The sequence below is a fragment of the Rhyacophila brunnea genome, unplaced genomic scaffold, assembly GCF_057557595.1.
Source record: "Rhyacophila brunnea isolate RB1 unplaced genomic scaffold, BYU_Rbru_1.0 scaffold_4, whole genome shotgun sequence".
NCBI lineage: Eukaryota > Metazoa > Arthropoda > Insecta > Trichoptera > Rhyacophilidae > Rhyacophila > Rhyacophila brunnea.
The window spans coordinates 37,469,793-37,496,359 of NW_028233068.1; the positions used below are offsets into that span (position 1 = coordinate 37,469,793).

The 26,567-nt window shown below is 29.6% G+C and overlaps 1 protein-coding gene across 5 annotated transcripts in view; it reads left to right on the forward strand.

Moving 5' to 3' along the window:
* The window catches only part of snu (ABC-type transporter snustorr), a 226,544-nt gene that overhangs the window by 104,903 nt on the left and 95,074 nt on the right, over positions 1-26,567 (forward strand). Inside the window, exons 1-2 of one of the 5 annotated variants that reach the window (XM_085954810.1) lie at positions 8,762-8,849; positions 23,989-24,148. The exons of 3 other annotated variants lie outside the window; for them this stretch is intronic. In XM_085954810.1, coding sequence (XP_085810936.1) covers positions 24,138-24,148 — 11 coding nt within the window. In that variant the 5' untranslated portion in view covers positions 8,762-8,849; positions 23,989-24,137. Of the gene's footprint in view, positions 1-8,761; positions 8,850-23,988; positions 24,149-26,567 lie in introns of those variants that run through there. One more of the 5 variants, XM_085954811.1, reaches the window with a different exon arrangement.

Below are 26,567 nucleotides of genomic sequence, written 5' to 3' on the forward strand. Positions count from 1 at the left end.
AATCGAATAATAACGATGTCAATAGCTGCAGCAAAGTGACAGTCAACAACAGATATACTTTCCACTCGGTCGGAGCGTACAGCAATGAGAACGCCACCACCTCTCTGTCCAAATCTACGGTCACAACGAAATACCAGATATCTTTCATCAAACAGCTCGGAATCACACATTGAGTCGTTGAGCCAAGTTTCGCTCAGACATATGACTGTAAAGTCAGATGCTAGAACAGCATTTCGCAGATCAACGGACTTAGTTCGAAGACCCCGAACGTTTTGATAATAGACATCTAGCTTCTAAAATTAATTAAAATTATTTGGACGTCACAGTTTCGGACTACGAGAAGGCTGTTTCCACTCGCTTACGACCGAGTTAACAGGCCAAATATCAGGTATCATAAATTTGGTTACATCCGACTCCGGAACGACAACTTTAAGCGAAGCATAATTCTTCTTTGTTAGAAGTATATGAACGGATATTTTCACACCAGCTACACTTTCGTTTAATAAACTAGTCAATGCTTCCACGGTAGTATCAGGATGAAGCGACCAAACGTGAATTAACTTCATCTTCTCGATACCAGAGCAGGAGGCAGTGCCTGATTTGATACCTCTAATGTTAACAGCTGATATGGTAAAATTGTTGTTTTGACTTTTGCTGCTTTCCACCGTGGTCCATATTTTATCATCAGTGCCGGCTGACTGCGACAAATTGTCTTGGAAAGGGGCCGGTGTGGCCGGTAAGGCCACTACATTAACTTTTGCCACACAGCTGGGAGCGACAGGTGGCTTACTCATGGTTAATTTTTTTGTTTTCGACCTTGTAATGACTGTTGTCCTAGAACTGACAGCAGGGACTGGACTGACCGAAGAGATTGGCTGTACAGCAGTGGTAATAGTCGATGGCTGCTCCAAGGAAATGGACTCCAGGTGACAGCTGCATTTGTTACACAATCCAGTAGCGATTACATTCTGAAGAGCTTCCACTCGGTCAACAGCTGACTTTAATAATGCGAGCAATTAAACCAATTCCATTTTTGTATTCATTTTAAATTGTAAATTGGTAGATAGTTTAAATTTTATGACATATAATAAAAACACGATAAACAATATCAACACTTTCAGTTATTTCGTAGATACTAATTAAATGTTAATGAGCGTAATGACGTGAATTAAGCACTTTTGGCCTGACTAAGCACTGACACATAAATATCGATATTGATACTGTAATATAACTTTGAAGCAAACTTTTCTTAATTTCACAAAAATGATGATTGATCTTGAATTTTAGGTTAACGATTAAAATGATCTTGTTACCATACGTCTTTATGCATACGAAATAATTACTACTATAAATAATATTGAATCGGCCGAAAAGGTACGAACACTACTACTCGCAGTGACAGTGTGTGTATGTACATGTAAAATTCACACCACATTTTCCTAAGAACTCATTTCACAATTGAAAAAAAAAATTAATTAATCTAACAACCTACGATAATTAATAATTAGGTAATACCAAAGAGTGGGATCCCCGATAATCGTCCATCCGATGCCACATGCCTAACCACACATTAAGTTATATCTGATACCAATATATTACTATAATGCTAAGAATGCTCATATTGTTTCATTGTATTGTTTTATTTATCAAGTACCTAGCGACCCCATTAAAATCTGAATAAATAAACTAAAAATCTAGCTTATTTAAAGCTGTTGAAAGCATAAAAAACGCTATATGCTAAATGCCTATCGAAAAATGCTAGATCTGGCAAGAAAAAAGTTGGCAATGCTGGTATAGATGTCGTGGTGCATGTCTTCAAATTCATTCGTTACATATCGAAAAGACCTTCATCAAACAATTAGTATCAGATAAAAAAAATATTATACATTACATTAATTGTTCATTTCGGATTAAAATCGAATGTTTTATTATTCAGGCGCGATAAATAAAATACACTTCCATTGGCCGGCCGAGATTATTGCAAATCTCGAATCTACCAATCACGCGAAGGTGTGATTCCTTCACGGTGGTTATGTATCGAATGTGACGTCAAGGCGTGTAGGCATCACACTGATCCCCCCACCGACCCCTCCCCGCCGAAAATCGACGACGAAGTCTGACCGGACGCTCAACTTTCACTATTACCCGCTGCAGACTGACAATCGATATATCGACTGCGAGTATGCGATACCTCGGAACAAGCATTATATTATTATGTTAGTTCATGTTTTTCTTTCATTCTATAAAAAAAATATTATACAATCGCATGTATCGTAGATGATCTTGCGTACGGCACAAATTAGGTAAGTGCGTGTCTTTGATTCAAAGGATACGTTGGGTATATTGAATACCATTCCTCGTAAAATGCTGTTAATAATATTACTTTCACTCTGTGGACGTATGTACATAATATGCTCCGTTTAGGATCATTAAGTTCAGTGACGTCCCATGGGGGTAGGCAGATTGAGCGTCGCTTGGGGGCGGCAGTTACCCAAAGGGCGGAAAATCGAGGAGAATCATTAGGTATACATAGAAAGCTACGTAAACTTAGTAATAACGGAAATATCTTTCCATTAAAAAATTCAGCTCACTGGTTGGAAAAAAATATATTAATTAGGTAGATACTATAAAAGTTTTAATAGGGGTTTTTTCGGGTTCCCGTCACGTTCTTGGTGAACAGCAATGACACGTGCATACCTAATTTAAAATATATCCAAATATGTTTGCCAGTCACTCGCGAGTTTTGGAAGTTGTCAAGTGCATTTTTAAATGTACCTATATTTCTGAAACCGTATACTCGCAATATTGTCTATTGAAGCAGAGATGGCATTTAAATTAGATTTAGTGGTATACCTATATCTTGTTAGTAATGTATCCATAAAACACATTTCTTAGATATTTGAGTCATGAAAGGATTATAAAAAGTACTGTATAAAAAAATGTGGCAGTATTTTGGCACTGCTTATGGGCGGCATTTTGTCGAGGGACGTCACTGATTAAGTTATATTGTAATACAACGCAATTTTTTATAGTACTTATTCCACTTTTAAAACTTTACAAAAATGCATTTCTCTATTAATAATATTGCAATTAAAATATTTTTAGAGTTATTAAACGTACACTGATTTTTTAAATAATATTTTATGTTCATTAAATATTTACCTGTTTCGTTCACATAGTAAGTTTACCACATATTTTTTGGCGAAAATATCTAGCGCATTAATAGCAATATAATTTAATAAAATATTTATTATTGATCTTGTAGTTTAGCATATGATAATCTGGAAACCTATTCATGTGTAGACGAAGATATTAAATCCTGACAAATGTGTATGGATAAGGATGCGATACGTACATATTGTGATGTATCACGTTATTATTACCAAATTAGTCTAATAATTAGATAGATTACCATACTATCAGTGATATACGGGTCCACAGAACAGTTTACGTGTCAAATTTTAATGCTATGACACATATTATGTAACTACGGAAAATAACATGCATGTTTAATTTTATCTTATATTTTTCCAGACATAATAATTAAACCTTGTTACGGTTTCACCCAGAATGAAATCCACTTCATCTTATGTATGTGTCTCCTGATAAGGCCTTCAATCAATTCGCTGCAGACTTTTCAATTAATATTTAATTAAGTACAATATCTAATAGCCACCTGATGGACAACGCTCCAGTTGCGTTGGACGCAGTGAATGTGTTTAAGCCAATCTAATCAACTGTATTTTTTTTAAATTACGTTTTAAGTACGGTTCAGTACATCAATTTGATATAAATACTCGAATCTTTTCATCTTCTAGTTATATGTCCAAAATTTGGAAATCTGTCTTTGAAATACCATGCATTCTATTCTCTCCATATTTATTTTTGTTTTATGAAGTTAATGGCATTTCATATGTGGACTCCGGTTTAATTCTCGGTGAGGTCATATCATATATGGTTTTATTAAAGTATGGGTATTTATGATTGTTTCACTCTATTACTAACCACATTACTGTCATTGGGCATAAAGGCCTACGCAAAACTGGTCCAATTGAGACTCCTGTAATTAGGCAAAAAATATGAAATAGTTTCGTATTACGCAGACATATTAACGTAAAATAATGTCAGTGATGATAATATGTCAAAAAGTACTAAGAAGTGATGCTGTTAGCAAGTCTTACGAGGTATTGTTATAGCATGTTCTGCAATCCTACATCACATTATATCAGTGAGTATAATATGTAAAACCGGTTATCGCTCGAAGCCGAATTTGATTGAGATAAATTGGCTGAATATTGGGCATTTTTTAACAGTTACAAAAATGCCACTACGTATCTAACCGAATAAAATTAATAATGCTTTTGGAATAAGATTTGGAAAAGGTAATCACTATTGATTTCCGTGCGTATATTATGCGTTATCAATATTCGTAAGAATAAAAACCCAAGGCTATTAAAATTAGTAATCCTGATTTTTGTGTATATATTGAAAAGAAAAAATCTAAATCACCATTCTCCAAAATAAAATTAGTAGATATGGAGATTTATTTTTATCTGAATTATTTGTGAGTAATAACTTGGTAGAAAACTCTCGATCCAAACACACACATTTATTAGAAGTAAAAAAAGAAATATGAGGGTCACATTTGAGGACATTATTTACCTATCTATATATATATATACAAAATATAAGACAACGTATTTATTGAAAAAAATAGGTTGAAATATTAAGGCTAAATCTCAGTTGGGCATGGTCTAAAAAGATCGTGTCTAGGCGATGCGCGGATTTCGGGTCGCGGGTGCAAATGACGCATGCCGAACGAAATATAATTTGTCATATAAATCCATTGCCAAACATGCGTCCATTTAATGTTCTGTTTATTGTTCTATTAGTAACAATAATAATATATTCATTGATATGTTTTCTTTTTCAAGTAAATGCGTAACGTTTTTAGTCATCTTTACACGATTTAAAAATTAATACCCCCGTCGCCATCATGAAACAAATTGACGTATTCACACCTCGACGTTCGCTCTCCGATTGCCAGCGAGTCCAAAATTTCGTCGCGCCTATAGTTGAAAATTATTTGCCGTTTCACTGAAGTATCGTCTTATGGTTTTGGGGTTAAACGATTTCAACAATCGCAGTGACCAATTGAAAACTTTTAAACTAGGTAATAAAATATACAGTAGATTGGTGTTGTCTCTTTTTTATCGGCGATCCCCTATTGGAGGTCGGCTACCACCAGGGTAATCTTTGCTCTACTATCTGCCATCCGGGACAATTCAGTGGAGCTTCACTCATATCAAACATAGAGATAATTAATCCACAAAATGCAGTATCGTCCTCCAAGGGCCCAGATACACGACACTGCAGGTAGCGTGCGTCATAGCAACTAGAATCTCTAATTGTATTTTTTTTAACCAATTGGATTGGTTTATCTTTCATTGTACTTATATCGGGAATGGGACGACTGGCCTCCGGACAATTGGACGCCGCACTGTCGTATACACGTGTAGACGAGGTATTTTAATCAGTTTCTATCTACTACTTACTAGTTTGAATTCATTTTACTCTTAACATAATGTATTCTTTATCGCGGATTGAGAATTACCATGCTAAGGCTTTATATAAAATAAAAAACCCTTTTTTCATTGGAACTTAAACATAATATGCACGATTAAATCATTGTTTACGTCTGCATATTTACATTCTTACCAACTATTAAATCATAATATAATCATTGAAGTATAAATAATAATAATGAATATTTTTTTTAAAGTACCTATAAGTACCTAACGTCTATTTATTTTCGAATTCCGTGGTGTTCAGTTGTCCGGTGCCAAATCGTCCTAGACCCCTTATATCGATTTGGGAATGCTGTACTTTTCTACTTTCACGTGACCGAGTTATGTATGTAATGTAGTTTACTGGTTTTCATACTAAGCAGCTCTTCTTGGTCCTTTCCCATTTATTTGAGGATTTTGACATTTTGATTACCCTGTAGCTCTAATTAATTTTGAGGATACATCTATAAGTATAGACAATTAGAAGTCATCTTATGGAAGTAATAACATTAAAATAAGTAAATAAATATAATGAACAATTTTTTATTCGATTATATTCAGTTATGCATTACGACATTGCAACATCAAGACTTATAAAAGTAGTCAACCAAAATAAAGTCAATATACTCCAACGTAGATTAAATAAGAACATTTTTACAAAAACAAAGCTACCTGTCATGATCATGATTGAATAATATAATAGATGCATTTAAAAACTTCAAGAGATGTGTCATTTTATTAATTTTTAATCAGCACATTTAAAAATGATTTTTTATATTGAAAAACTATATATAAAACGAGTAAATGCTATAGACTGCTAAATCTAATAATAAAATAATATTAATTAATAGGTTGAATGTGTAAATCGTGTTAATAAATACGTAAGTATGTCATAGTGGAGTCGCTAACGTTTTATTATTGACGTGATTATATCATTTATGTTGCGTTTACCTGGTATTCTGTATAATGTTTACATTCGAACAGCCTCATACAATCTTCATCTAACATTTATATATATATATTATACAATTAACAGAAAATGTACAAAATCAAAATGGGTAAATATTATTGTTTTGTATATTTAATTTTATTTTTGTTTAAATCAATTAATTGATTAGCACCACCAGTTTCCATGGCGAAGTCTGTATATATTATTTTTAATTAATACTTATAAGTTAGTACTCATCTTGTCTGCTTCCATGAATAAAATTAGACTTATACATTATTAATTATCAATGAATGAATAATAAAACGCATCTTTGGATCATGACCGCAGAGCGGGTCGTCCTGTCGAGGTAGAATGTAGTTCCTGTGATATTTTTTTCAGATATGAAGCCGAAATTTGGAAAATATGTAAATTATTTCAACTATCTTCCTAGGCAGGTGATTCATTCTATGCATATTATAATATTATTTGGTCAAATCACGATTCGGCTAGCAGGAGTGGAATATTAGTATTACTTCCAATGTTCCGTTAGTTCTGTTTGTAGTAGATATTAGCTGAAGTTTTCAAATAATACATTATTGTCACAGGATTTTGCAAAGTAAAGAAAACGTAAATTGACAGATTTACGCTATATGAGACAATAAATAATATTGTTATTATTTATAATCAATTTGTAAACTCTTATAAACAGGGTAAACTGATTTTTGTCATTATTAATGTAGATTAGGTTCTACCAGTGTGTTTCTCGTAATAACATATTATGCGTGTGAAACGTAAAGTCTTACTAAAATAGATTTCCAGAGTAGGGTAAGTTCCAGAGTAGCGTAAGTTCTAGAGTAACTTAGAGTAGCACAGCGTAGTATGGAGAGGTGCATGCTGGACATAACGCGAAAGGACAAAATCGGAATGATTGGATAAGAAAACAGACAAAGGTATGCGATGTAATAGAGTTCGCTAAAAACCTCAAATGGAAATTGGCTGGACACAGCTCGAAAAGGGACAATCGCTGGTCAAATTTAGTCATCCGGTGGTATCCAAGAGGTAAAAAATGTCTGAAAGGTAGACAAAGAGGCCGCAGGATCGATGAAATGATAAAGTTATACGGAAGTACGTGGCAATGCAACGCACAGGACTGAGAGAAGTGGAATCAGCTTGGAGAGGCCTTCATCCAGCAGTGGATACACTCAGGCTGATGATGATAATGAGATACTATCTGTACCATATTGAGCAAGTTACTAGAGTGGCTGTCTCTAACATAGACAATGGATTTTGTTCCCGTGGATAGGGTATATAAAATCATATTTTATTTTCCAATGTGTGTTTGACCCAGCGTAACGAAAGAATGTATTGAGCAATTAGTTAATAACCTTCATCATAAAAGAGTTTGTTAATATAACCTCCAAACTGTGGAGACCTATATACTTTGGTAAGGAGCGCACACGGTCAAACGATATAATTATTATCTATAGTTATCGATTGGTAAATCAATTGTAAAATTTATATTTTTCATTGCAAGAGAAAAATATTGTAAATCTTTAATTTCTCCATATAAAGTGATGAAAGAAAAATAACATACTTAATATAATATATACTTACTTATTTTTAAAAAAATGTTACTTTTTTGTCTATAATTTTATTATTCAATATTCTTCCTCATTTTTCTTATGTTCTTCTTACTTTCTTTCTTGTTAGGCTTAACTATATTATAATTCATAAATGGAAACTTTGCTAGTTGCAATATTGTTTCACTATTCTATTTGTATAAGTACATATTTTTGTAATCAATGTAACTGTTTGTTGTCCTAGCTGATATTTTTTTTTAATTTACAACCAAATAAATCCAATATAATTGTTATTTCAATATTTAGATTAACCAAATGAAAGACCGCATAAATTTCGAATGAAAATTACCAAATATTCATTTACACATAAAATATAATATTATATACTACAATATTTCAATATATAAATTATGAGAAGCGTGAATGGGTAACCTACACTGACATGTATTCACATAAAATATCCATATTGAATAAAAACCGCGATGCTCTCTGGATAATTAGGTAGGTACATGCGGTGGTTGCCAAGCACGTCACAGAACCGCGATGTCTCGTGGATTGGTTGCGTTTCTGAAATCAGTCCTCATCCATCAGGTCGCAACATACGTAACACTCGGAGGCCTTGTGACGTCATCGCGCCATAATTCTCTCGAGAGCCTCCGCAAGCGACGGCCACTCTGGCCAGAGTTAGTGTTAGCCCAGCCGTCGAGCGAAAAGTACCCGTGGTTACACAGCGAGTCGCGTATTTTTTTTTTAAATCGAGTTCTCAATAGTGTGGTAATAAAATAATTGTTTAATTATTATGATTTCCGTATGTGTGGTTGAGTGTTGCACTTACAATATTTTTTAGATTTCAGTGCACATTATTTTGTTAAAAATATTTTTTTGAAAACGTCTGTTTGTGTTGTGATAAAGTGAAGACTGTGTAATATGCAATATCTGGTATCACACCATTGCGGAGATTGTTTGGAGGAATAATGCAATCTTTGATACTTTTGATATTATTCGATAATAACTTCTATTGTATCATAGTATTAAAAATATTATAACATTCATTTTATGAACACGTTATTATAATATTAATAAAATTTTATTATTTGATTACGAAGGTTTAATTTGTAATATATATGTTTATGAAGCTTATATAAACAAAGACAATTTGAAAAAAAAATCTTGCTTAAATTAAGTAAACCAAATAAATTATCGCAACAAAACAACCTTTCATTAAATATCAGGGTCGGTCTCTTTTATCAAATAATCATATTTTTTTCTTAGTTAAAGTTGAGTCGGTTAAAAACATCTCTTTGTTAAGAAATACCGTTTATGGGTCTTTCGAAGTACAGGAAAAGCTCTTGTTTTTATTTTATCAAAAATAGTGCCATTAAAGATAGACTATAATAATAGGGTGGTATAACAATATTAAAATTATTTTGAAAGGAAGTATTGTTAATTCTATCTTAAAACTGAGTCATTGCCAATAACTCAAAAAGTTATATAAGTAGTTAAATAAATGTTTTGTTCAGCATCAACAAAACAAAATTTTATTATTTATTATAGCGATGTGATAGTTGCGTTGCACCTGTTGTTGTCAATTTTATGTTTTTTTTTTTTTTTTAATATATTCTACAATACAACTAAAAAATAGGTTGAGTAAAATTTAACAATAATGAATATTTAAAACTTTTTCTATGTTGCAAGTGTTGATATAATAATGTATTAGTATTGGCGTTGTTGAAACGACAACGCATCGTTCGTTAGGTAATACGTATTAATCTCTGAGCAAAATCTCTTTTCGGCGGGTTTCAATATCGAAAATGTTTCGTCGAATAGGTCTGCCAATATCGTAAATTTGATAAACTTTCATTTTACTGCCGCCAAAATCGCTCTCTCGAAATGATTATTGTCAAATTTTCAATTCATTAGATTTGCAAAACTTTCTATTATAAACGATTGAGATCATCACAATATTATTATGGTTGGCAAATTATCGTTCGGTTGCGGTGTTATATAATAATATATGTAATATTTATTTTATGCCTGCTACTCATATTTATAGATATGGCGATGTAATTTTGTAAATTAATATAGGTAGGTACACTATTAATGCATCCATTTCAACTATAGACTATTGCTTGTTTCAAATGGTATATTACTGCAAATTCTTGGTGGAATACCAATACATAAATTAAAATTTACGGAATTTAAGAGAAATTCATTTATTTTAATCATAGTATTTAATATTACAAATTATAAATTCAAGACATTCACAATATAACATTAAAAAAATGAAATGTTGTATCAGTAACTTAATGAACCTTCTTTATTGACCATACATATTTTGGAAACGCCTCAAAAGTACATTTCCAGTTGATATATAGTACATATAGGGTTTTACTGAACTATACGGTGTAATATATATATTCTAATAGATTTAAGTTTTGTACTATTCCATTTGAGTAATTTTTTGCGACCCGGGTTTCGCCTTTCGGCATCTTCAGGCACTGTGTACACTCAACAAAACGAAGGAAAAAACTACTCAAATGGAAATAGTACAAAACTCAGATCCATTAGATTATTAGTGCCCGGGTGAGCCCTAGCCTCCTGAATCCTCCTTCAATCCAGGATTTCAATCACTCATGCATACTGGGCCACACAATCCAAACACCGCAATTTGAGTCTATCTACACTTCTGCGCCCAGATAAATTATTCTCATCAAAAACTTTCCGGCCTAGGTTCATTCGTTGAATCTCACCCGAAATTTATGGAAATTTTGATGGTTTAGATTATATTGTGTTCCCCAAATTTCACGTAGACTTTGTGGTTATTACATATACGCCACACTCTATTATTTGCTCTAAATATCACTGTTGTTTTAACACAATTGTCACATCGGAGGTTTTAACTGCCATAGATAGGAACTTACCTACATATTTAAAAAAAAGATATTTGACAACACTTGTTACAATTTCCGTGGTGTAATTTAGTAATAGAAGTGAATAATCGCATAACCCCAGGCTTTGAGAAAATCGCATAAATATACTGTGACCTCACCTAGAATCAAACCCGGAACCCCCAGATGAAAAGCCAGCACCTTATGAACCGGAGTACGAGAACCGTTATAAGAAAAAAATGTGACCAATGCATTCAAACATTTTTTTTTTTTAAATAACTCGTTTGAATTATATAATAGTATATAGTATGTAAATTAAATCACAGTATTTTTAATCAAACCCCAAAATATATAATAAATGTGTAATAAAGAAGGCCAACGTCTCATATATATATACGAGTATATCGCTAAAATGTCAAGAGTGATGATAAATCTGCATGTTAAATATGTGTATTCAAATAAACCTTGTTTTAGAAATGCGTAAGTATACAATTTTCGATTCTTCATAACATAACAATCAAACGTTTGATTGGGTTTATATTTAGATAATTCTGATATTAGTATACCTTTGATTGCACAAGTGATTTACCATACTTGATTGATGATAATTGAGTTACCATGTTGAATTTCGTGTAATAATACACTCTCGATTATTTGCTCGCTAAATTCCTAATGTATTAGATATGACAAAAATTGCAGATAAAATGGATAAATTAGGTTTTAAGTTTCGATAACCATACTGCGTAGTACTTACATACCAACATACATCTGCCCGTAAACTATTTAACAATATAAGAAAACTGAAGAAATATATTTTAAAAAAAAATTGTATTCTCCAGTTAGTAGGTATATTGAAAAACTTGTGGAAATGTAAATGTGGAGTGTTGCTTTAATTAAAATGCGTTTTTTTTACGATATGGACTGTCCAAACTATATTTAATGTGGTATCAACTATTTCAAACACATGTATCTGTGGTAATTGTAAAATTTTATAAACAATTTAATAATTTAACTCTTGGAAGATGTATATTGGTCAGTGACTGGACTTTACCGATCATTGGATAATTTTAGTAATTAACATTGGAATTTTGCCATAGGTACATGCTGGGGATAGGTATATCCTATTAGAGTTACATTATATATTAATAAACGTGTAAACAAGAGTCAACTGTGGAAAAAATAATGATTAATAATAAAAAAATGTTTCTTAAATAAAATTGTTTTATGCCACATTCTGTTACCACAAGAATACTATAATTTTTTCGTAAGGCGTGCTAGTTACATAGTAGAAAGCGTTTTATAAAGTCTTTGTTGGATGTCAGTGCCTACCTTCTTCTCCAGGAAATCAAGCAGGTATTTAATATTAGGAACATGTTCCATATTCGACACAGTTCCCCTACTAAACCAATGTGAAGCTATTATTTTTATCAAGCATCTATACATTTAACTATCGCTGAATCAGCCATGATTATTTTTGATTATAGCTAAACATATTAAAATTAATGATTCACCGTAAAACGTAATATCAAAATAGATTATCGCAACACCGGAAATGATGTCTCGTATTAACTCTCGATAATTAGAACACTCAACGGCATTATAATTCGTTGTTATTATTATTATATTTTTGTTATATATTATTTGATTGAAATATTCTTTTTCACCACCATTTATTTCGAAATATTATAATGGATAAGTGTGTAGATATTTCACTACCGACTAGTTGCCAATAGTGAGTGCTTGCTTATCTGCGTAACGGATAAATTTTTAATTTGTAATAAAATTAGCGAAATCAGAACAATTACATAATCCAAACAGGATGTTTAGGAAATATATATCACAACATGAAGTTATTAAAATGATGGGTTCCTGGCGAGGTTCTCGAAAAATCTATCGCTGATTGACCACATACTTTTAATATCTTAGCAGTTTTTATTTTACCATTTCTTTATTTATTTAAGAGTTGTTAAATTATTTAAAAGTAGACAAAAAGTACTGGTTTAAGGTAATTAATTGGCTTTAAGTACGAGTTAAAATTATAAGGGAAATTATTTATTATCAAATGTTATGTAGTGAAAAAAAGTGTTCCAAACATAATTGAGGTTGTGAGAATTAAACGTAAACAACTGCATTGATGCCTATTTAAACTAATCGACTTAAAACATAATGATTGTAAAGTATTCAACATTATATTAATAGTTATCTGACTTCAAATAATTTAGTATTACTAATTCCAAGAAAACAAATACTTCTTGGTCACATTTTTAGGAAGATAGGTCGGGTAAAACTATTTAAATTATATACGTAAGGAAATAATAACAACATTAAATATTTTATACATTCATCATCATTCATCATTTATTTTCATACATAAGATTTAGATATTTGAATTCAGTTTCATGTATATATCTATAGGTATGTGAAGATATAAAAACAGTCAATTACTTTGTTTTTTAATTAGAAGCTACTTGTACATAATATGTGCCTACTTGTTTAAACATCAACATACCAAGTACCTATTGTTTTCCAGTGTTAGAGCGATTATTTAGTTTATTCAATATCACATTGAATATTTAATAGTAATAAAGTAAGCTTGTGTATGCGAGTTCAATTGTTACGCGGAAAATAGTAAGTAAATCGGAAAATGAAGCACACATATACATACAATATAACATAATTTTTATACATCGAATAAAATATTTTGTGTAAGAAAAGATTATTCATTAGTCTTATATCAAATGAAAATGCTAATATATGAAATTATTATGAAACTGATTAAAATAATATGTAACTTTCCGCTCGTTGCCGGCAATCAAAGATAAAGTTATGTAATATTATTAAATATCATTTCTTGACACCAATGCATATATTTTTTAACATCTGGAAAATGTACATCTTATTAAAATATTCATATTTATATATTGTTTATAGGCACAAGTTATTTTATCAACAGATTTTTTTTGAAAATGTAACATGTAAATACTTCATAAGCCAATACTATATTGCTGTCTAATATTATAATTTAAATGCGTTAACTTTTGGACCGTTGTGTATTGTTAGTGAAATAATCGGTGATATAACTCACGAAATATTTTCATATAACTCGCTTTTCCGAACCACATAGCTATACCGAATGTATTCAAATTCTGTTCTCGATTATGTTTCGAATAAAAAATCTTATAAAATAACCCGAGTAATGACTGTTCGGCGGATATTATGTACAAAATATAGATCAGGTTTTATATATTGACGTCATTTGGCTGAGGCGTATAAGTAGCTGTCTATACAATTAAAAAAACTCAATTATATTATTATTATATTATACAGCGATATACATACTACTAGATTCTATCATTACTCTGTAACTAAATACTAATACTATGTATTGAAATATTAATTAAACTCTACATATTTATTTAAAATAACTAAGACCTATCTAGTATGTTAGTTATTCATATTTTTATTTTGCTTAGGTACCTACATATTTTTACAATGAAATTTATATTATAATACCGACGTCGAGAGAATATTTAAAAAATAAAACTGATAATGTCATAACTACGGAAATTATTTTCTAATAAAACGTCCATCAACAAATAATATATATTTAACCACACAAAAAAATAGTAGAAATTAATATCAAATTTCATAATTTATTTTTAACTATCTAATCCACTTATAATTGTTATTATTATGATAATGTTTGTATTAAAAATGACACAATCAAACCATGCCATGTTTACCACTACTTGACGAAAATGAGTCATTAGTGCCACAGTTTAAAAGATAACATTTTGAACAAGTATTTTTTTGTATATAAGAACCAAATACCATTCAATCCAGTAGAATAATCAACTTCAAAATCGGTAACTTATTCCAAAAAAGCATATTATGTTACATCAAAACCGTAAACAGTTTTTTTTTTAAGTGGAATAAGTTCACTTTGAAAATACACCCCTCACTGTAGGTTACGATGTCTTCATAGGTAATAATTATGTAATAAAATGAAATTAAAGCGAGTTTTAAAAATCTGCGTAGATAGTTTACAGGAAATTTTAATTTTACAGAAAAAATCTCAGTACCTACAGTGTTTGTTAAATCGAATCATATTCATTTATTAATTATTTTTAATTAATATAAAATGGCGGGAGGACGTGCTGATGAAATAAAAATATGTAACTTATTTTATATTCTAAAAACAATTATTCGTCGGAAATCTTAAAATTACTAAATACATTCATTTTATAAGCAATAGTAATGTCTTTGAAAATAAACAAGGTCAATTTTATCTTGTGTTTGATATCATATTTATAGCCTGAATAACGAAAATTTTAAATAAATGAATTTGGAAATATGTGACGTAAATTTAAACAGCGAAGTTACAGTTTAGAAAAATATGAAATGTTCATTACGAAGTGAACATGTTGTTAATTCGGTACGTGTAGGTATATCATTACAATTTAATGGTTTAACAACAATATTATTTAATCGATACTAAAAATGCTTTCTATAATAAGCGTTCCCTTTTATAGCAATGCTTCAATTAGCTTTGTAGAGCATTATACGCAGGTATATTAAGTCAGGTATTGCGATTCAATACATTGGTTTTAATAATGAGAATGACTGTTATAATAGTATTATGTCGAAGCGTGAATGTTATGAATTCGATTGTATTATAATGCTATGCATTTATGTAGCAACTTCACTTTTACTTTTTGGTAATAAGTAATGACTAATGAGAGCTGCATAAAATTATGTTTATTGGACTTACCCAAGTGTGCGGATAATTAATTCAAATATAATTTATGAATAATACGTACACGGACAATTGACCGCGCGGTCGGTTGCACGTGTAATCAGATCAACCAGCATATTAGTTAAATACGTAGTTTTCACGAAAACATCACGCGTAGAATACCACTGAGATATCGCGTAATGGCCGAAAAAATCACATTTTTATTATAATTTACGTTTTTATATAACTATGTTATAAATAGCCATTTTGTACTGTGATTATACACATACTTATAGTGATATATATTAATATCATCATTATGTGTATTATTCTTTGACCATGCATGTAGCAGGTCATGTGGATATAGCTTCCATGTGTAGCATTGGCGACGAATTCATACTAGGCTATTATTTAAAGTTTATCATCTTAAGAAAAATAATTTTTAATTGAATATTAACGTATTTAAATAATAATTTGATTATTTTATATTCTACAAAAATAATTTAATTTTCCAAAGACATCAGACCATTCTGTCGCATGTAGGTATATGTAGTAATGTATTATTTAAAATATATACAGAACCATCTGTCAAAGGTTAAAAAATGTCACAGTACCATCTCTCTTCAACTATTTTTAGCGATGAATGTCAGATTTTTTAATATGAACTTACGGACCTCAGCCCCGTTTACCGTAATGTATATAATACGGTAGGCTCGTAAGATAAGTTAATCACATATAAATAAGTTTAGATTGTTTTTAAAATAAAAAATAATGTCATCTAATTATTTTTGATGTGTATAAAATAATGTTTAGAAAAATACATTATATAAAGTATAAATTGTTAAATTTTATCTCACCAGTGAGTTATTGAAATTTCATAGTCATAAGTAGTAATATCGTATTATCCCGTAAGTATACCCGATAAGTATGCTCTTTTTAAAACTCACCCTTCGCCACTGATGTGTAGTTTCCAAAAGTTGTCATTTTGCAGTTTTACTATTTACTGATTAAATTACATTTCAATTATGCCTACAGTCTTATAACCCTTTCGTTAGTATTGCTTGACACTTTCTTTAATAAAAAAGTAAAAGATTTTGCATTCAGCTTTTTACACGTTCCGTACCAATTATTTGAATCTAAATTAGTTCCGATCGAACTGTGACCAACTTTTACAAACTGAACGATCAAATTGACCATAAATTATCAACTAAATAAAACAAAAATTTTGTCTTTGAATCGAAGTGTGAAAGCACAGAATAGTAGAAACAAGATAGATTATTCCATAGTAGCAGAACTTCATAAAGGCTTGAAACTACAAATTCTCTCTCGTAATTTAAATAGTTATTTCGGTTGTCACATAATTATCTAAACTAAAAAAATCGATTTGTATCTGGTGTAACACGAACTTACTTTACTCACGAAAAAAATATTGAATATTTTTTCTTAACCGCAACTTAACATCTCTCGCATACATCAATTAATATTATTAGTATTATACTCTTGTACAATGGATTTATACCAAGTAAATTATATTTAAATAAAATAGGTACCATTCGGTATAAAAATTTAATTTGTTATAATAGTATTTTTAATAATTAGGCATTTTGGTCAACACTTCAATTTGGATAAAATCAAGCAATGAAGACGGAAGAATAACATTGTCACCAATCGAACCTAAATATCATATAACTAAAATTCAATAAATTAAATACCTACGCTAGTAAGTAAATCTACGAATTTTCTTCCTCGTGATTCATGATATTTTCATTGTTATTATAATAACATATTATCTACATACGAATAAAAAAAGAAAATGTAATATAGCAATACGTCTTATTTATTAATGTTTATTTCGATACCCCATTTTAATAATTAAAAAAAACTCAAAATTTCAATGTTTTTAGTTAATAATGCCATTTGCTGTAGAAAGGTTTTATCTTTACAATTCTGCAAAAAAAGAGTCAAAAATTTCTTCAAGGTGTCATAAAATCGATAAACCCGTTATGAAATTAATGCTTATTCAGTTATATACTAAACTTTCTGGATTAATTAGTTATTAAATTATAAAATTTCATTGTGCATTACTGAATTTTACTAAATTAAATATAAAAAAACATAGAATTTCCTCAAAATCATTGCTTTAAAATTTAAAAATAAGAATTTCTGCAAAAAAATCTTATTATATTGCAACTCGTTTTTTTAGTGGTTTCGCCATTGAAATATGGTATCGATTTATATTTTGCTGTTTTACCCACGGTGGCCGCGCGGCTTAAGAGTTGGACTATAACGCCGTGGGTCCCAGTTTCGAATTCTGGGTCTGACAAGTACACATATTGTTTTTCAATTTGTGTATGAGTCAGAGTATGGACCTAATAGGTTGAGCAAGTGGCTGACATCTATTTCTCGTAAAAACAAAATCTTTCAATACAAACCTTCATTCTGTGGAGGCCCATTTGATCTTATTAGGATCGGACATGGTCGAAAGAAAAGAAATTTTGCATTGTGGTGGGTATTACCTAAATATATCTATAAAAATAATTTTCGGAATATAAATTATACTTATATTTAATATAATATATGAATACGAGACATAACTACGTAGGTATGGTAATTAAAGTCAATCTACGCTCAATGATTGTGACACATACCTAATTGATATTTTAATTTTCAAACAGTATTCGAAACTTTAATGGATTGATTCAAAATTAATAATGCATATAATTTTCAATGCGAAAATAGAGTTTAATTTAAAACTTAACATACAATAAATATGATACTTTATTATTAACTTACAAAAAGATGTACGCATATACATAACATTAGAAATATTAAACTGGAAACTTTTATATAACTTGTGGTTTAGGTGGAAACTGAACACAAATGTTGTGTTCTGTATATAATATGTAATATTAACTATAAGTATATACGTCGAATCGAATCGTAAAATACCTGCGTTTTATAAGTATATTGCTTTTGATGGTTCAAATTATATACTTATTATAATCGCCACAAAAAAATCAGGTGTAACTTTGAAGCAGCTGCATCTCGCCTTTGATTCAGAAAAGTGGTTTTCAGTGACCCTATACAACATCCAGCCGCACTGGATATTAATCTAGCTGTAAATTTGTATGATGATAAAATATTTTAGTATAATAGAAGTAGAAAATCCAGTTATGAGATAACGTAATAAGGATGGTGGCCATACGATCACTTTGCAATTTATTAACTATACTGATTGTATTAATATCTTCATGTTAGTATCAAAAATCAATATGACCATTAATAAATTTATATTTTTGAAAAATTGATGAGTCAAGGACTTTTTATTTGTACAAAACTATAATGTTAATATTACTAACCTACTGTGTGTAGGTTAGTTCAATAATAATGGAAGTTCCTGTATGTATGATATTTTTCAGTCATTATTAAATTGATGTATCTGACGAAATTATTAATGCTTTTTTCTTGAATTATACGTTTGGTTAGGTGATTAATGAATGCTTCAATAGATTGAATGACCTCCGTTGATTCATTCAGTATAAGTAATTTTGAAGGTTTTACAAATAACCATGCGTTGATGTCTCCCGCTGAGTGAGGACAATACCGCTCGATTATCCGCGAAATTCGCATCGAATTCATCTTCTCACCTTCTGCTTAGATAAAAAAAACAACTTTTGCCAAATTCAAGATCGGTGTGTGGTTATTATATTTCTATTTTAATGTGGCCAGGTATATTTCAGCATGTAAGTGAATATCATAATTGAGGAGCTTAGGATTAAAAAGCTCCAAGTGCAGTTCATAGGTAATCAAGTTGAGTAAATTGATCGAATATACGATACTAAATTTTACATGACTTTTTGATACAATGTAAATGTGGTCTTATTCTGCATTGATCCATTATTATAAGAAAATATATCGATTCTATCTTTTTCGTTTTTAGCGTTTTAGAATTTAAATTGTAGGACCTACCGACACATCAAGATACACACATTACAATTGGTTACGTTACTATGAATATAATAATAACGTCTTATACACGTTTTATTGAGCTTAATCTAATGTTGCTGAAATCTTCATAACATTCCATATAAGTCAGTTAGTTATATGCGTACCTACTTAAATAGGGATGTGTTGATGTGAAAACTGCTCCCAACTATTTTTTTTACTTGTAATTAACTTGTATTGTTTACTTATCTCGAGGGCTGTTACTCACTATAATAATTATATTTAGCCAAATTAATTTAAAATATTATAGCTGGAACCACTAAAATGATAAGTTTCTATTTGTATTTCGTATTAGTAGGTACCTATACAAGGTACCAAAATATTATATAATATTTTCTTGAATTATATGTACCTACCTACGATACGGATACACTTGATTGACCACTGACATTCATATTTCTCATTTCCGCTGCAATTTAGTGATATCGCTATCCAGTAAACCGCCGATTTCAGCCACCTAACATTAATAATGACTAAGCATATGGCCCTAAATAACCAATTACATACCTTTGCTTATTGATTCAATAAACATGTTTACAATTTCAGAACACGCTAAGTAAAGATTATGATATACTAGTTCCTATTAAGCTATGATACATACATATTATACACATCATCGTAGATGATAATTGTTCTTTCTAGCATGTTAATTAAAATATGGTGTAAGATTGTGAAATATTACATAAATATTTTCAATATTTACGAAATCAGAATGGAATGATTATCGACGTATTTAAAGTATTGACTAATGATTTAACATCATAAATTTACCACTAATATCACTCTCAATACAAACTCAGTAGGTAAAATGTACCAATCTTATCACGAGGCAGCCTCATGCGTTTACGTAATCCAACATTTTACATTCTGTTAAATTATCGGAACTGCCAGTAGAACCGGATATGAGTGGAAAACCTATATGTCAGACATTCTTTTAAGAGCTATTTTGTAATAACACGTGCGTATATGAAATACATACAAGTATGCAACTAGGTATGAACCAATAGCGAAAGGTGGAGATAGGCTCTTAAGATCCGCCATTAAAAGTGTATATTAAACTTTGTTAGCAATACGTATTTGTTTTTATTGAACTAAGACTACAATTTACAGATGGTATGGGTTAGATTTTAAAAATCATTTAAACCCTGCCTAAACCAGACCATAATAGTTTTGGTATATTTTGGGCGATACAACAAAATTGTGCACACCCTTTCATTTATACTTCTTTTTTTTCTCGTTGGATTAAGAATACATATTAGATACACATATCGTTGGTTCATTTTTTAAATTCATTAATCCCTGCCTAAACCAAACTATAATAGTTAAAAAATATTATTCTATGTGTTAAATATTCAAATATATGTATGATTCAATTGAATAATTTTAGATATTTTATAGATAGGTGAGTATTTTTTGACTATTATCTATTATGGGTTGGTTTTCGCCGGGTTTAATTGAATTTTAACCAACACCATCTGTAAATTGTAGTCTTATTTCAATGAAAACAAATACGTATGACTGACAAAGTTTAGTGTGGTCTATTTATGTTGGATCTTAACAGCCTACCTCCACCCTTCGCCACTGGTATGAACACCATATTCTTATTCGATTGGAAGGTTTTTTTTTAATATTAATTTTTTTTTTACCACACTAATAGAGTATTAAGATATTTTCCTGGTATAAATAAACACCACGTAATTGGCGGGTGTCAAACTCGCACCCACGGCTTGAGAGACGGTAGCTCTACCAACTATTCCACTTAAATAAATCTATTATAAAAAACCTCGTTTGAAAAATGCTATGGTGATGAATATGTCACTAATTATGATTTCTTAGTGTACAAAATCAATAGACCTACAGCCTTGAATCCGAGTCCAATTCATTTTGATCTACGTGTACATTCTGACTATGTAACTAAAATATATTATTTTTTAAAGTACGGTAATAATTATATCCAATATGACGTAAATCGACATTCTATCAAATATTTGTTTTTAATTTATACTGGTATAGTTAAAAATGATTAAGTGTATTATTTTAACAAACTTAGATCAATATATTATTTACGTTTCCGTTTAATGCAGAAAATAATGTAATAATAAATAAAATAATAATATTTTGTAATCGCGTGTTACACCAAAAAATAGGTTTATGCATATTATTCCATCATTAGCACTAGAATTAATAATGTTTATATATTGATTTAATAATATAAATACATTAGCTACAATTGGAAGCATCCTCATAAATCATGTTAGAAAATATCTGTAAGAATGGTAACAAAAACGGTATTATAGTGTTCAGAATTCATTATTTTTATTTAATTTATGAAAGTGAGACCATTATATTAATTATTATAATTCACTTTTCTTTATTAATCTACTACTAATACTAAGCATTTTAAATTCAGATTTTAAACTTTTTAATAGTTCATAAAAAACCCTTTCAAAGTATAACGCCTAGGATTACATACGGTTATGCAATCTCAACACGCTTACTAAATTGTTTTCGTAGGTAAAATACCTAATGAGATTGATAGAATCTAATAAAAATGAAACATACATTCAATCGTATTGTATGGATTTTTTGCGAGATGGAAGGCTTACCTATTCTAGATCTTATTAAAGTTCTTTACTCATATTTCTCATAGGAAATATATGATATATACCAACAACTATAACTTGGGGCGTAACCTTGGCGCTAGTGTTGCGTTTGTGGGTGTTGGGTATTACCGGTATGTTGCGTGTGATTAGTTCTGTCGCACCGACAGTTATAGTTGTCGGTATCCAGTTAAAAAAATAGCAATACAATTATTATTATTTACTGTGTTTGTTAAATATTTTTTTTATTTATGGTAACTTTTATACATTTTCTAATATATAAATGTCGGCTTTGTTTTCTTAATTATTAATTTGCCAATTATAATTATATATATGTGTACATATATAATTCTAATATATATGACGTCAGATACAAGCATTATAGATCGATATCGTTTATCTCAATTTTAACACCGAGCGGTAAGAATGTGCTAATTTCATAAACAATAATTTGTTTGGGAATATAGTAGACGCTAAGTATATATATGTAAGTAGATATCCCCGACGCCATTGCTATTTGAATTATTAGATACCTGCATACTGATTACATTTAGAACAAAAGTGGACTAGTAAACAGGTTAGATTACTTACGCCCAATAATCTTATGCTATAATGTTAATCAACAAAAAAATTAAATTGATCGTTAATTATGTACACATTTGATAGATATAGTTTAACAAAATAAAACATTGAAAAAATCATTTTTATATCAATCTGACTTCATCGTGTATCCTTATAATTAAATACCATAAGATGCTAGATGTTTTAATATAGAAAATTGGCAATGTAAGTTAGTATCCCAATAGTTTAACCATAAGGCAAAATTTAAATTTATTTTTAAATGATCGATAACCAATTATATCTTATTAAAAATAGTAATTAAATATTTATAGGACAACCGGTATCATCATTACTGCTATAATACATAGATTGAATAATCATACTAAGTACATGTGAAAATAATTGAGTCGCCAAGGTGACATCTATGTTAAAAATGAGATATTAAAAGATTCCCATTTGTAATTGGATTGTATGTTACAACCAGCTTTAGAGACAGAACGTAAACATATTTTGCAATAATATTCTTTTAATTATAGTTATTTTCATTCTTAATATTGGTACTATATTACGAAAACATCTTCTTGCCTACGCGTTAAAACTGTGAACTAACATGCTCCGCCCATTTAGTAGACAGCAGCGCCTAGAAGCGTAGCCAAGAAGATGTTTTCGAACAGTACTAAAAATACCTATGTTATTATTTTTGTATTTGAATAGTTTATCCTGACTTTTTTACCTTATCTTGAAAAAAAACTATTGAATAAGTTATTGATATAATATTATATATCTAAAAAATAAAAACAAAATTAAAGCATTTTTAGGACGCGATTTTATAAAATACAACGTTATTTGCAGAATTTACAATAACTTCAATTTAGTCCAACTTGTCATCCATGCATTTTTATGTGCATCTCGGCAACTTAATAATTATATCCGTGTTTGTACTACAGTTGTTTTTTTAAATAACTTAAAAATTTGACCAATTAATAAATAAATAAAATCAAAAAAACCTTAGCCAAGCAACGAATCGTTTTTTTTAATATTATTATAAAAAGTGATTTAGGATTAAATGTTATCTTGAAATAATATAATGTGTTCAAAAAAGTTGTTTTTTTATTGTGATTCAGTTGTCGACTAAATGTGTTGTGCAATAAAATATAAATATTTAATAAACACTTTATCAGCAGCTACCATATTGACTGAAGGTGCAAAGTTTTAGTTTTCAAAGTGGACATTTTATAATCACCATTGACCTGTTTGGGACTAAACAGACAAAATGCTTATAACGTAAGTGTATTTTATTTTTTACTTTAATATGCTACCGTTTTATTTTATATGTATATTATCTAACAGAAATGTTACAAGTAAATCATTTATTTTATTTCGTTGCAAATTGTTGGAAATTTTAATATAAATATATTATACGTATAATATAATCTTATCAAGTTTTATTACTTTTTCCATTTGATCAATACTAACTATTAAAATAATGATAGTATTTTTTTTAATTTTACTATTTTTTCTCGGTGTACTATGGAGAACATAATGTTTTAATCTCCCCTAAATAAACATATCAGTTGGTTGTTTATCACAACATTATCAAATAAATATTACACATATTTATCAAATCATCATATATGCAAAAGAAAAGATGATATTTAAGACTTTTTTTTAAATAAGTATGATAAAAACACAATAATAATATTATGTTAATTCCAATCATATTATTAAATTTTATAAATAACATAAAATTGTTGTGAATGAAAGACAATATTATTTTAAGTGAATTTCATTTAACGTAATTTTATATTGACATATTGTTGATTTAAAAAATACATAGCTTGAATTAGCATCAAAAATTTACACACTGGGAAAAATTCTTGAAAAATCTTAGGCCATTTATGAATCATTTTATTATAATCATTTAAAATACAAAACATAGTTTACCATGTTGGATAATATTTGAGAATACTTTGAATGCAGTGTGCATTCAAATCCCATTCGGTCCAACATTTTGTCAGCGGTGTTTTTTTATATCTATGACAAGTTATGTATTTTTATTAATGTCTTAAAACTCTTATCAAAAATTAATTATTGGTATGGCTTTCATAATTTTTTTAAGTATACTTAATCACTTTTTATTTGGTGTACGTGTACGCGTACCTTTGCTCTTCATATGACATTCCCATTGTCTGTAAGTCTGATGTTATTAACATAAAGTAGCCGTTGGACAAACGTAGATTTTTATGCCGTCTAAATGGCTATGCAAACTATTCGTCCGTTATCACTTCATTATAAATAAAGTACATATATATTGTTTCAATTAGTGTTTGCATCCAGTGCATATCACCAACGAGTTGAGGGAGTGGTCAACAACCAACAACTATTTTAGTTAAACTATATGAAAATATAACCCCCACTCTGTAAACACCTAGATTATCTACTTTAGAGTGAAATGGTATAATATAAACGATGTGAAGAAAAACGTACCATTTAAATATTTTGTAAATAAAGTGACTATGCACGTTTATACACATCAATGATAATATTTACAGGGTACGTAATAAATAACAAGTTAAATGATACAATAATTTGCATTATGACTATGTTTTAGTCAAATTAATTGTACAGACCACGAAAATGGGTGACAAGAAGTGACAACATAGTTTTCATCACTTTTACAATTTTCCAAAGAATACTAGTTGATAATATTTAAGTATTTAAAAACCATTTAAAATTCTAATATGATATTGACATATTATGCTAAGCAACATGTTTGTGTATTGTAACTATTTTTTAAATTTCATTATTTCACATATTATATATTATTATAACCTAACTTTATTTAGGTTACGTATTTAGTTATTACGAATGAAAATTTATAAAAGAAAACAGATACACAAAAAATAATAAGAAAATATCACAGTCAGGAAAATTATAATATATTATAAAATACTAATTATCATTTTATAAAAAATAATAAAGTAAGAACAATAAAATAAAATCACCATATACTATTTATTATGAGAAATGGGTTGAATGAGTTCGCAATAAAAAAGAAAATATATCATTGACTGCAATGCTTGAGTGCCTGGTGGTATTGAACATGTTAATAGAAGAACTATTCGAAAAATAATGTATCCTTGGCATCGAAGAATGAATGGAGAAATTGGCTATAAAAATATCAACCTGAAAAGGCTACAATTTTTCGTCTGTCTAGTAGAGGACATGAAACTGAAAATGCTCGATACACATATAAGAAAAATAATATGTGAATGAAAATCAATTTATTGAAAACAATTAGCAAACTACTTATGCTATTATTACAAACATACTAGAGTGTTGAAGAACTGTTATGAATGTTATGATGATACTTATGATATGATGGTCGATGAGCACATTGATTAAGCTCACGTTTCAGTGGTAATGCTTCCAATAAAGTAACACTTAGCAAACCGACACGTACTTCATATAATAATGGCTAGTGATGTGTTTTCAATCTATAAAATCGTATACAAAATGGTCTTATAACACTAAATATGATGACATACAGTGGTAACTCTGGCTAGAAAAAACATATTATCTACTATCACGCGTAGCATTTACTTGTAATTATTTTTATCATCTTAGTAATATTACTTATAGAACCGAAACTCTTACATAATAATGATAAGATATTATTAACATATATCCGTATATTTTTCAA